Source organism: Diadema antillarum, unplaced genomic scaffold, assembly GCF_040938485.1.
Source record: "Diadema antillarum isolate AM-2024a unplaced genomic scaffold, OU_Dant_1.0 seq00001459_RagTag, whole genome shotgun sequence".
Lineage (NCBI taxonomy): Eukaryota > Metazoa > Echinodermata > Echinoidea > Diadematoida > Diadematidae > Diadema > Diadema antillarum.
Window position 1 is genome coordinate 301024 of NW_027272204.1, and position 12395 is coordinate 313418.

Sequence of the window (12395 nt, forward strand, 5' to 3'; positions counted from 1 at the left end):
ACCCTGCTTTGCTGTTGGACCGTCATACTTCCTTAGTCTTGATGTGGCTATAACCTTGACACATGGACAGATTGTCTTACATACTGTCCAGCGATTCCGGGGCAAAATGAAAATTACTGTTTAGATACTGATTTCATTTTAATTTATGCTTCTGACACAATTAAAGAAAACCAATCTTTTGGTCATCTGCATCATTCTCATCTCCTTCTAGCCACATCTTTAGATCTTCGACCCCAGCCCTGTCCGGCTGATATTCACTTCCTACAGGAAGAATATCGTGTTCCAGTATTGGATGGAGTTTCGTACTCGGGCATAGCCCAGCAGTCTCATCGGCGCGCGAATGGAAGCTGACCACGCCCTTCTCGTGTAAATTATCCATTATCGTCATGGTTACCGCCTCTGGGGAGTGGCAGTTGTCCCTGATTCTGTCGACTTCAATCCAAGTGGAATCTTTCATGCGATGCAACGTCTTCAGCATTCTGTGAAAGAGATGGAATTTGCAGGTTCGCATGAAATAGTTTGTTTTCTGCGCTGAAAGATGACCAAACGCATGACTTCGGTCAATGTTTGTTTGTTTGTTTGTTTGTTTGTTTGTGTGTGTGTGTTTTTTGCAACTACAATATGCTTCTCCTATATAAAAGTCACCATTGTAACATGGACAAACTTTGGTGCGAAATACCAAATCTAGTGAAGATTTGTGTGCAGAGCAATTGGAGACTACTAAGAAAAGAAAATCGGCTCATTCAATTTGCTCAATATTTGATTTATTGTTGTTTTATCACTGTTTAGTCAAGACAATAGTGATTTTACTTTCCAATTCAGAGAAATTATTTTAACGAAACGCGATAAAAGGTTAGCATTAAAGGGTGTGTACAGTTCTGGTCGAGGTGAGGATTTAGCTTTTAACGTTTTGCGAGATATTCAGAAACCACCCTATGAGATGTCAAGGAGCATGCAATTCTAAGGGGTATCAAAAGTTTATTTGATGAAAATCGGTTTTGAAATGGCTGAGATATCCAAAAACAAGGTGAAACAAAGAGATCCTAATAAAGTTGTGGCATGTCGCCTTTTATTATTATCACTCTCAGCGATTTGAAAACCAATTTTCATCAAATAAACGTTGAATCCTTCTTAAAATTACATGCTCTTTCATATTTCATATGAGGTTTCTCATTATCTCACTTGAGAATGTTCAAAACATGAATCCCCACCCAAACCAGTACTGTACAGTCCCTTTAAACAACTTACAGTCGTTTCGAAATACGCTCCTCCTTCTCGACCTTGACTGCTGGTGAGGATGCACACTTCAGGCGACTGCTCTTCGCAGATCCGACGAGGATCACCGCATCTGGCTGCATGAGGTCCTTGGGCCAAGTGTAGACGAAGTGATTCCTGGGAGGTAGGTTGGCCACGCCCCTTCCAACCTCTGACGTTATGGTGAATGCTGCGGTGCTGTTCCAGAATCTAGAAATGATGGTATAAGAGGGGGTTGGATAACAAAACTCAATTCAGTTCAATTCAGTTCAAATTTTATTTCATTTCACTCTCTTTGGTAACAGAGAATAAGGTTTCATAAACAAAACAAAGTAAACTGAGAAGAGTATAAAATCGGAGTATCGTTCTTGAACGATACTCATTTTGAACATGTTCAATTTAACTTCGGACGCAAAAAAAGAAAGAAGTGATTTCAAACGAATAAGCAATATGAACAAAAAAAGTAGAATCTTGCTTCTGCAATCCATAAGCCTATCCGTTTCTTTGTAAGTACAGAAATACAACGAGAGAAGGATGAATCTGTCAATCTGTCAAACAAGATAATATTCTCACATTGTGCTGATTAATTTAAGAATCACGTGAAAGATCACATGCATCTGTTACAGCTTTTGCTTTATGCAAAGACTGAATCATGGAAGACATTTTAAAAAGGAACTTATATTCACAAACAAATAAACATGTAAAAATTCCGAACCCTTTAAGAAGGACGACGACGCTACCCTGATTATATTCCACTCACCGATCCAAGACTACTGGGGCCTTCTTGCTGAGATTCGCCACCTGCGCAGCCAGTATGTAGTTCCCCAAGGTGTAAAAAGCCCCTCGAACCAGCTGGTTTTGAGAGTCAAACGCCTCCTTCAAGTGGCGGATACAGGAGGGGGGAGACTGGCGGTGGACGGCCCCGACGGCCCGACTTAGATGCTGGCTGTACGCGGAGATACCTGTTACCATGACAACAATGGAAAATGCCCACTTGTTAAACTATTTTGTTGAATATTTCGGAGGGAAATTAGAACTGTTTTTTATGTTTGGAACGCACCGACGTGATATGATTTTGTTTGATGGTGGTAATGTATGCCTGATCCACTATAATATGATTGTACATAATTGACCTAAGATGTTTTGAGACATCCCATTCAGTTGCTGGAATGAAATTAAGTGAAATTGAATAGCAACGGAGAAAATCCAGGCCTAAATGACACTGAATGTTTGTGTATGAGTATTGATTTGAGACGTTTTCAGAAGTGCGAGAGAAGAAACAGGTAGTCAATGTCATTTTAATTCTCGATACTTTGAGAGATAACATTCTACAATATAATATAACAATCGTATTCTAAGATTATCCCCCCCCCCCAAAAAAAAAAAACAACCCCAACCTGCAATGTGTTATGCGTTCCTATATAATATCCACAAGAAGAAAGACACTCATGAACACAACTAAAGCATGATTTTCAGCTCGAGCAAGGCTCAGTGATCAGGTGGTTACGCACATTGGGTTTGTAAGGAATCATCTTTAATTACCGGCATCATAGGTTCCTTCCAGGACAAGCACGGGCTGTCTCTGACTTCGCGTTATTTCAGTGTCGAAGCTGACTTGCTGTTTGACTATCCCCATCATTTGTCTTGCTTCTGGTAGATAGTCACACTGTAATGTAAACAGTGAGTGTCAACAGAGGGATAGCTTTCGAAGTTGACGTTAAATTCATGAAATGTATCTAAACTTGATCTGATTAGCCGCCAAGTTTGCCTTTGGGTAACTCGCGCATAAAAGTAGCCTATAGTTTACATGCCACTCAAATAAAACAAAGAACAAAAATCTAGACATAGAGCACACAAAAGCAGCGGTCACACGGGCAAAAGATCGAGATCTTAAAGATCGCGATCTTTTGCCAGTGTGACTGCGACTATTAGCCAGTTCGGAGTTAGGTCATCATGGGACCATTGATACGAATGACATTACTTTTTTCTCAATCGGATAGGGCACTTCACTCGTTTTCAGTGCATAACCTCTACGTAACAAGTCTGATTCAAAACTTAATAGCTATAATTTAGATGAATCCGACTTCAGAGCACTGTTAAGTCACCTATGGCGGTCGTATAGGGGGCTACCAACCACAGAAAGAAGAACAAAATAGCTTTCAATGGATTATGCAATGAGCCAACTGGATACGCTGGTGTACCTATGTCAGTGCGTAAATTATCTTAGAAATTACCACACACAAAAAAAAAACAGTACCCAAACCGAATTGGTCTATAGGCCCAATGAAGAGCTTGTCTTGAGATTGTACTACGTACAAACTCCCTGCAGCGTTATCCTCAAAAGTTGGGATGTGACCCCGCCCACAACCGTGTCCTCATACTGCGTATACATGCTTAACATAATCATACTCGTGCGGCGATACGAATATCTAAATTCGTTTCAAATTATCTCGTTATATTTTCTACCATTTTCCTTCAAATCACTGGGATAATCCCACTAAAACCTTGGAATTCCAAACCAAGCTTCTGCTCGTTATCTCATCTGTCAATCATTGCTAAAGACACAATATGTTTAACAAAAGACACTGGAATGCACCTTCCCCTGGATTTAGCATAAATTCCACGTTACTACTAACAAAAGGCATTGTATAGGGAAACATGCAAGCCAGCCAGTTCGTAATTAGCTCATGTACACCTTGGTCCAAATGACCTTTCTTTTTTCTCAGTTGGTTAGGCACTTCACTCGTTTTCAAAGCGGTATAATGCATAAGCTTGCCCGACATAACAATTTGTGGAATTCATGTTCAAACAAAGAATGAGCTTGTGCTTAGACCAGGTGACCAGAATAGTCAGTCAGTTGACACTTTAGCAGGCATCTAATTCATTGTTTCGTATGGAATGCAATAACAACCTTTTTCTTTTGATATTGCAAATGCCAGGCTTGCTATCAGGTGGATGTGCTGGCAAGCACTAATTAGATAAGGATCACATGAATAATCATCACATCACAGATGCTCATCTCAGTGAATTAAGAAACCAAAATGCCTGTTGGTACAAATGACCTTTTTCTGCTCATGCGCAAAGTGGAATGACGAACTGGTCTATACTTAGTCTAGGAAAAGGTGCATTCCAATATTTTTGTTAACCAATTAAGGCCCTATTATAGTACTTCAGCAGTTGTGTGACAGATACGTGTCACTGGCAGAGTTCGTTTTGATTAAAGTTTTTGTTGTTGTTATTTTTGTTGTAGTTGTGTATGTTGTCGACGTTGTTGTGTGTTTGTTTGGTGGGGTGGGTGTATCTAAGTGTTATCTGAAGAAAAATATTAAAATTAACATGAAAATGATAAGATATTCGTTTTGCTACATGTTAACATTATGTTGAGGGTATCATGAATCAACACAAATCAACATGGATTTTTACTGCATATAAGTCCTTTAAAAGTTTCTGTTCACCTTGGAGAGTATGTCCATGGCATCGTAGAATCTGTGGAAGACACTATTATTACTTCGATCAAGGTAGGCGGGATGATAGCTCAATCTCTCAACAACCAAGAGATTCTCCTGAACTTCTCTCACACATCCCTGGAGGAACACGATGGTCTGAGTGTTGCTGCCGCCGGGAAGAATCCTGCACTTGAAGTAAGCAGCCTGCCTGTACTTCAGCGCCAGACGGTGCACGATGCCCTCGTGATCCTTGGGGTAGGTCAGAGGTAGGATCACGGTGAAGCCACGCTCGAAGTGTTGCGGACGGTGGGGAAAGTAGGAGAAGTTGTTGAGGATCTCGCCGTCGGGGAAGGCGGCGCGCAAGTCGGAGAGGAGAAGCTGGTTGCAGAGGCAGTTTTGTACGTTGTCTTGCCGGGTGTCCAGCGGGTTGTAGGCAGTGATGGAGTACATGAATCGCCCGTGATCGAATCTGGCGGAGAAATTCGCAATGGGAGTCAGAAGGGGTTTGTTCTCATTCCGCGAAGGGCTTTTAGCGAGGTTCGCAGGAGCCTGCGACTCTTGAACAAGTAACATATCATCTGTATTACTTCTTTTCTTTTTTGCATGAGGCGCACCGTTTGACGGGACATCTTCCTCTATAGTAGCGATGGCTAGTTTCTCCTCAGGACAGCTACTCCACCGCTTCTGAGAAAAATATTCTTCATCACAGAAATAAATCACTCCTTTGGATGTAACGATGGCCGATACACAGTCGAGCCAATTCACTTCCTCGTCTTCAGCCATGTCGGACACCATTTCAAGTGAGATCGACTGAACACCTGCAGCCTTGGCACATCCAAGCACAAAATGTTTTGCAAAGGATAGGCCTACTGGCACTCGAGTATGTATACAACGGAACACGTCACCGCGCCGTCATGCCACACTTCTGCAAAGCGCTATACAAAAGAAAAAGGCGCCACTGCAGCTGTTCGGGTCAAATTCACAATAATTCCAAGTGTTCTACAAACATTGCATCAGTAGTGGAGCTGCAACAACCACTATACATAGAGCTCCATGGTTGCATCACTCTCGGTCGATTCCAGACAGGCATTTGAGAACGGCGTGCACCCACATCATTCCTGACTACGTTACAAATAATAAATGCTGCCAGTTTGAGAGTCGACGGCAGACCAAAGCTCACCTTCCCCTAAAAGAAAGATATGACAGAAAGAATTTGTCTCCTTTACAGTAGCAACATGATCTATCATTCTCAAGCAATGTCTTAGTGTGGCCTTTCTTTCTCTCAAAACTTGTGATAGATTCGTCCCTCGATTTGAAGAGCGGACTTTTACATGCAGCTACGGCCTAATAATCGCTACACTGTACTGTCTTGATCATGAACGTGCATGCCTTCATTCACGTGAACAATGTAATGTCTTCATGACGTCAAGGGCATGGCTGCTTATGTCAACAATGTTGTCTGTGAGGAGAGGCCCCGCCCATTATCTAGGAGGCGTCGTGTGAAGGTTTTAAAAGGTTGAGGCATCCGAAAATGAAATAGCATGATGTAGACATACTAATCTAACTATCAATGGAAGGCACAAAGTTTACGTTGATGATTTTCCAAAGTCTGAACCTTTTTTTTTTTTGCTATTTTTTCTTCACTCAGGAGACTGTGAGACACAATGGATTGTGGTATGTTAAAGGAGACCTTCAAAATTTTCAAAATTTATAACAAATTGTAATGAACAAGGATGATGACATGACCAACTTCACTATATGAGAATGCACGAGTTGGGGCTCAAGGAAGCAGAACAAAAGAAGAAGGCATGCATAGATTTCACTCAGGTGAACTTGCTAAGCAAGCGGTATTGTAATGGAATTACACTGCTACATTTCTGAAATAATAATATGTGAGGCTCCTCTGTCATCAACGCTGTTCAGTGTAATTTGTTCTCTGCTCAAGGACCACAATAAATTCCACAAATCTATATAATGGATCGAGCTGTCGATTTATGTACTAAATGATTTGAAATTATGAAAATCGCCTGGAATGCCCCTTTAATAGGTGCTGTAGGATCTACATGTTATACGTCTATTGATCTCGGGATGTCAGCTGTGACTAGACGTGAGAAAGAAAAAAAACCCCACACACAATACATACACACACACACACACACACACACCACACATATGCACACTGACAATGGAAGAGACAGGGAGGAGGGAAGTGAGATTTCGATCTGTTCATAATTTCTCATTTATAGATGATAGTGGTACTGGAATGATATCCGTTGAAAATACTGTAGGCTAATTTTCCTATGCAAATATCGCAGCAAAACAACGCGAACTCTCTGTGTGGTAACTCTCTGTGCACTTGTTAAACAAAAACAAAAACAAAAAGGCGCTGTGCCCAGAACTTATGAGACACTTCCGGCACATTGCTGCGTCCTTCTACATGTTTCTGCGTCTTCAAACATTTCCCTCCAGGATTTATTGTTTTTGTTTTCATATTCGATGTTTCGATATCATTTTTTTTTGGGGGGGGGGGTGCCAACTGCTTATTCCCAAATGATAGACAACAAAAATGACTGAGCCTATACGCCTATATAATTGCTCAGCCACCTATATCTTCATCTTTCTTCATTTTTAATAAGCTATTCTCAATTATAGCATAGTAAACACACACACACACACACACACACACACACGCACACGATGTTCTAAATATTTGATAGGTATATACTTATAGACAATATTGCTCTAAAAATGAAATGGTATATTATCACTCCTCCATCCTATTTGTACATGTTGAATTTAACACTCAAAATGTTGTTTTTACCTTTTCTTAAATAGTGGTTCAACATTTTTCACTCGTAAATTTAACATTTACAAAAAGGTCGGAGGAGTGTCAACATTTACAATGTTTATTTACCATTTCATATTTTAGAGTACATAGGCCTATATCCATAATATACATTCATCTTAATTAATTGTTATGGGTGTGTACGTCATAATATTATATTAATCATCTCTTCTGTACATCAATGATGTAAGTAATTCGGACCTATACGTTCATTTTGTTCAAGCACTTCTGAATCATTAACAATTTATATGAAAAAGGGCTAAATTGCGTGGTTTTTCGATTAATGGCATGCTGTACAATTGCTCTGAACGTATGTTTTTATTGACGCTCTAATTGGATATTGCATGTTCACATTCTATTGTGCATACTATTGCCACTATTTTACTGCATTATGTCATTTCATTGTGCTCACTTCATTAGGAAATTCTAATATTTTTCCTCTTCGGAGACAAGGACTCTACATGCAAATGAGGATGAGATCGTCCAATCACCAACATTTAAAGGCCAACCTTAGGCATTTCGTCAACCAATGTTTTGTCAGTGGTTTTCATTGACAAATTTGCTCTCAGCCAATTGGTTGCAAGGATTTCCGTAGCTTCAAAACAGTTGCCATTGACAGACAAGTTTAATGAAAACAGTTAACAGTGGCCAAAACAATTTTGGGAAATGATTTTAAAATGAGAGTGGGCTGAGAAGGTCAGGGGACATTTTTTTTTTTTTTTCGTTATTATTCTTCCATATACTGTACACCTAATCATTGAATGGAAAAGAGAGTTAAACGGGGTCATCTCATGAGACCGACACCCACGAGTCATACAGCCCATGACTCCTTGAGTGCGACACTATAGGCAAATAATGCCCATGAGTTCGTTCGCTTTTGTTTCGCATCGTTTAATTTCATTTCCAACACATGATTACAACATTTGAATACACATACTAATGGTAAGACAAAGCAATGAAAAGCAAACTATGGAGAGTGATACAATTTTGTAAATTTCAAGACAAGTACAGAAAAAATGATTGGAAATGGAGGGAGCTGGTAAGAGCAGTTCGACAGTACAGGTAAAATCAGCCTATGAGTTCGACATTAAAGCACGAGGCTGAATGTGTCGGTCTTGTGGGCCTTGTTTGCTTAGTGTATAGAACTCATAGGCTGTGTGACCCTCGGGCTGCATTACTCTTGGGCTGTAAGACTAATGGGCTGTATGACTTGTGGGCTGTATGATTCGTGGGTGTCGAACTCGTGACGTGTACCCAAGTTAAATTGCCCATTACTGCTGCAGGAAAGCATTGCACAGATGGACCACGTTTGCTAAAGCTGCTTTATTCTCTCACGGCTGTTATGCTCATTGAAGCGAATGTAAGGAGAATGATTTGTGTTTGTGGTGCAACACTAATTCTGTTCAGTGTTAAATGGCAGTGTTAAATGGCATATACAACGTGGAGAAATTTCGACACATACACGCATTTAAAACCAAAGATAGGATGATTCTGAGTGTAAAAACTTTGATGTACTAGATGTACTTGATATGTTAATCTCCAGAGGGTATTTTGTCGGGTCCAGGGCAATTACCCCCTGGGCACCAGGGCAATTACCCCAGACCCTTCCCCTGACCCTATAACCCTAATCCTTATCCTGAACCTAATCCTAACTCTAACCTAATCCTCACCCTACTCTTTACTCTAACCTTATCACTAACCAGTATTTAGCCGGAGGGTAATTGCCCTCGGGGGGCAATTGCCCCGATACAGTTTTGTCTAATGCAAAAACTATGAGTGCCGTCTAGGAATGCTTTTGTTTCACATTGAGCTGCAGTCTCTTCATTTTTTTTTTCGCACCACAATTCAATCAGTGATGTGTAGGTTCACTGAAAATCGGTGTTTCTTTGGCCTGCTTGTTTGTTTGTTTGTTGTTGTTGTTGTTGTTGTTTTTTTTTTGGGGGGGGGGAGGGGGCGTTCGATGTCTAGTTCTTGTATTTTGTAATTGTGATTTTACGAGATGTGAAGAAGTCACCACCGTCACGTGGCTCTTTCTGAGCAGCCCTGATAAGACGGTTTTGGACAGATTTTTCTTTTCTTCTTCCTCTTTTTTTTCAAACTGAAACCGGAAAAGGACAAAGAGTCAAATACAAATATTTATGATGCAAAACATGGGAACGATGCAGTTAAAAAGAAAGAAAGAAAGAAAGAAAGAAAGAAAGAAAAGAAAAGTACTAGTAGTTTCCATCGCACGAAGAATAATCTTCTGACAAAAAGGCAAGCTCTTCTTTAATATAATCAAAGCTAATAAGTCACAAACTCCAACGTTCCAGACACACATCTTCTAATATTCTTATGATATCACATGACAATGGATGAAAAGTAAGACATCAAGTATAACACACAGGATGCAGCATACAGTTCTGAGCAATGGCTTATTTACCCTTTATTGACATGATAAAATAAGTTAACATGAAGTATTCATCAGTATACACAAACATACGGCAGTACTATGTACATGATATCTAATGAAATTACGTCAGTTCGTCACTGACTTTCAATTATTACATATCACTTACTCTATTAAGGTGACAAACGCAAAATATTTGTACGAAGACTTTATACAGATTCTGTCCTGTGTAAAATATCAAGTAACAGGAGTTCGGAAAGAAAACGAAATCATGTCGTTCTCCTCTTTTTCGTTTTTCCGTTTCCATTATAACTGGATTTCATAGTGCCCACAACCAGCAAGGCAAAATTTCTGCATCAACGTAAATGTCCAGCCTTATTTAAGAAATGCAACAATTCAGTTGTTTTTTGGTTATTACTGTGCATATTTAGTGGCCAAAGATCGTCATAGATCGTTGGTTGTCTGCTGTGGAAGGAATTGCAATTTTTGGTATATGCTACAATTCTTTGAGGAGTTCTTTATCAAACTGCGTCTGGATTTATCTATAGACATCTTTTATATGTGAAGATGGTAAATCACACAGAATTAATCCTGTGCTCATTTTGGGAAAAAAAAAACAAATTATGCAACGGGACCAAAGATATAAAGTAATATATCTAAATTAAAAGTAAAAACATGTTGTATCATAACGCATGATAACTTTCTCGCAAATCTGAGCCTGACAGTGAGAGAATATTGAGAATGTATGCATGCTGGATATCAGAAGCTTTGGACGAAATATAACGACACTTATTCCTGTCTATAAACAATGCAACACGATGGGATATTAATATGGTTTTGAGATAGCTCTTAGAAGTACACGTGTATTATCAGGACAAGACCAAAGCGCCCGAAAAAAATGAAGAGTACAAAACTTTTCCACCAAAAACTGACATGTAGTAAAATAGTTGTAAGTGGTCATTATCACTTGTTTTGTTTTCTTATGATACACGCATTTTACGAGCATTTTCAGTTCTTTACAATCGACATTGACACCATATAATGAATATTCGCCACTATTAATATGACATCACTGCTCACTTTCAAGGTTGTGTTGTCGGCTTATAACCATCATCAGTACACTGTACCACCATTTTAATCAGTTTTATATATCGTATTCACACAACTACATCCTTCAGGCACTCGCTTTACTCCTTCAGTCACTGCGATGTCTAGCTAACGACATCCGGCGGTAACAGTGTCAGCTACCCTTCTAAAAGTTTAGCCTCGCACAGAAAATTTAATCTTCTCAAGTATAATATGGGACAGATTAGACACATGGTATAAGGGAGCTACAAGAACATCATTCTTTTTTCAGCCCACGATTGACAGACTTTTTTTCTTCTAAAATTTCGATAATTTTGGCAGTGGCTAGAGAGACGCTGGGGAAAGGTTTGTTGTATATACGAGGATATGAGAGACCTTGTACCTTTTAAGAGTGCTATATACTACTTCTTATCATTAACTTATCTAAAAGAAAAAGAAAATGTGGAAATGAATTATTAACAAAGGATGATTGTCTTACCTGTCCTTCCATACGTCACAATGCGGGTCCTATTTGGAAGAAGTTTAAATCAAATCTGGCTTAGAGTAATCACGTCATTGAAATAACATTGAACTGCATGAATTTTTAAATACAAATGTACATCTCACCCATAAACCCCTCATTGTATGGAGTATAATGCAAAACACAAAATCATGTGCTAACATCTTTTACTTACTGTACAAAGCGAATTCTGTATTGATCTATTTTTGATTCCATTTCTCCATCATTCTTTGTCGAGTGGCTATATTAGCCGACATGTTGGAGACCCAAAATTTCTGATTTAGGCAAAGTGGCATGTTACAGTCATAACAAAATCGGAAAATATGGAAGGTTCCAAACATTCGGAACTAGTTTTGGAAAACAAAAGCAAATACATAGGAGGGGTCACCACCGATAGAGAACGGGATTCGTTCTCTGTGAGTTGTTTTTTCTTTTATTATTATCAGCCTTGAAGTTACCTATTTTATAATTATACACTTCAAGCTGAAAGGTCAGGACGAGATATGAGGGGCACCTTGTGGGTCTGGAACCACAAAGCATTTCATTGTAGCCAAGGCGAACATTGTTTATGTGATTAAAAGCGGTCACAAGGAGACCTTTGACGTGTTGGATAAGGCCTCTGACCTTTAAAGGACGAGTGAGTAATCCCTGGACTGAGTCTATCCAATGGAATCAAAAACGAGTACAGAAAATGCTTCTGCTTTTTAATGCTACATCTACTGATAGCTTCCGCAACTTCGAGCATGTCACTTTGATATCTGTAAGCCGTCTGCAGACAAAAACCGCGTGAAAACTGAGAGAGCATGCAAAAAAGGAGGGGGCCACTCCCATAACAGTTGGTAAAACTCAATCCTGGGTTTAGGAGGGGTTGGCGAT

The 12395-nt window shown here is 39.6% G+C and overlaps 1 protein-coding gene across 1 annotated transcript; it reads right to left on the reverse strand.

Annotated features, from left to right (window-relative positions):
* Positions 1 to 5534, reverse strand: LOC139709708 (uncharacterized). Its single transcript, XM_071621664.1, has 5 exons — positions 4710 to 5534; positions 2797 to 2920; positions 2015 to 2216; positions 1249 to 1464; positions 1 to 479 (listed from the first exon to the last, which is right to left on the reverse strand). Exons 1-5 carry the CDS (start codon positions 5493 to 5495, stop codon positions 161 to 163), a joined length of 1647 nt encoding a protein of 548 aa, XP_071477765.1. The 5' UTR covers positions 5496 to 5534; the 3' UTR covers positions 1 to 160.
* Between the last annotated feature and the right edge of the window lie 6861 nt (positions 5535 to 12395).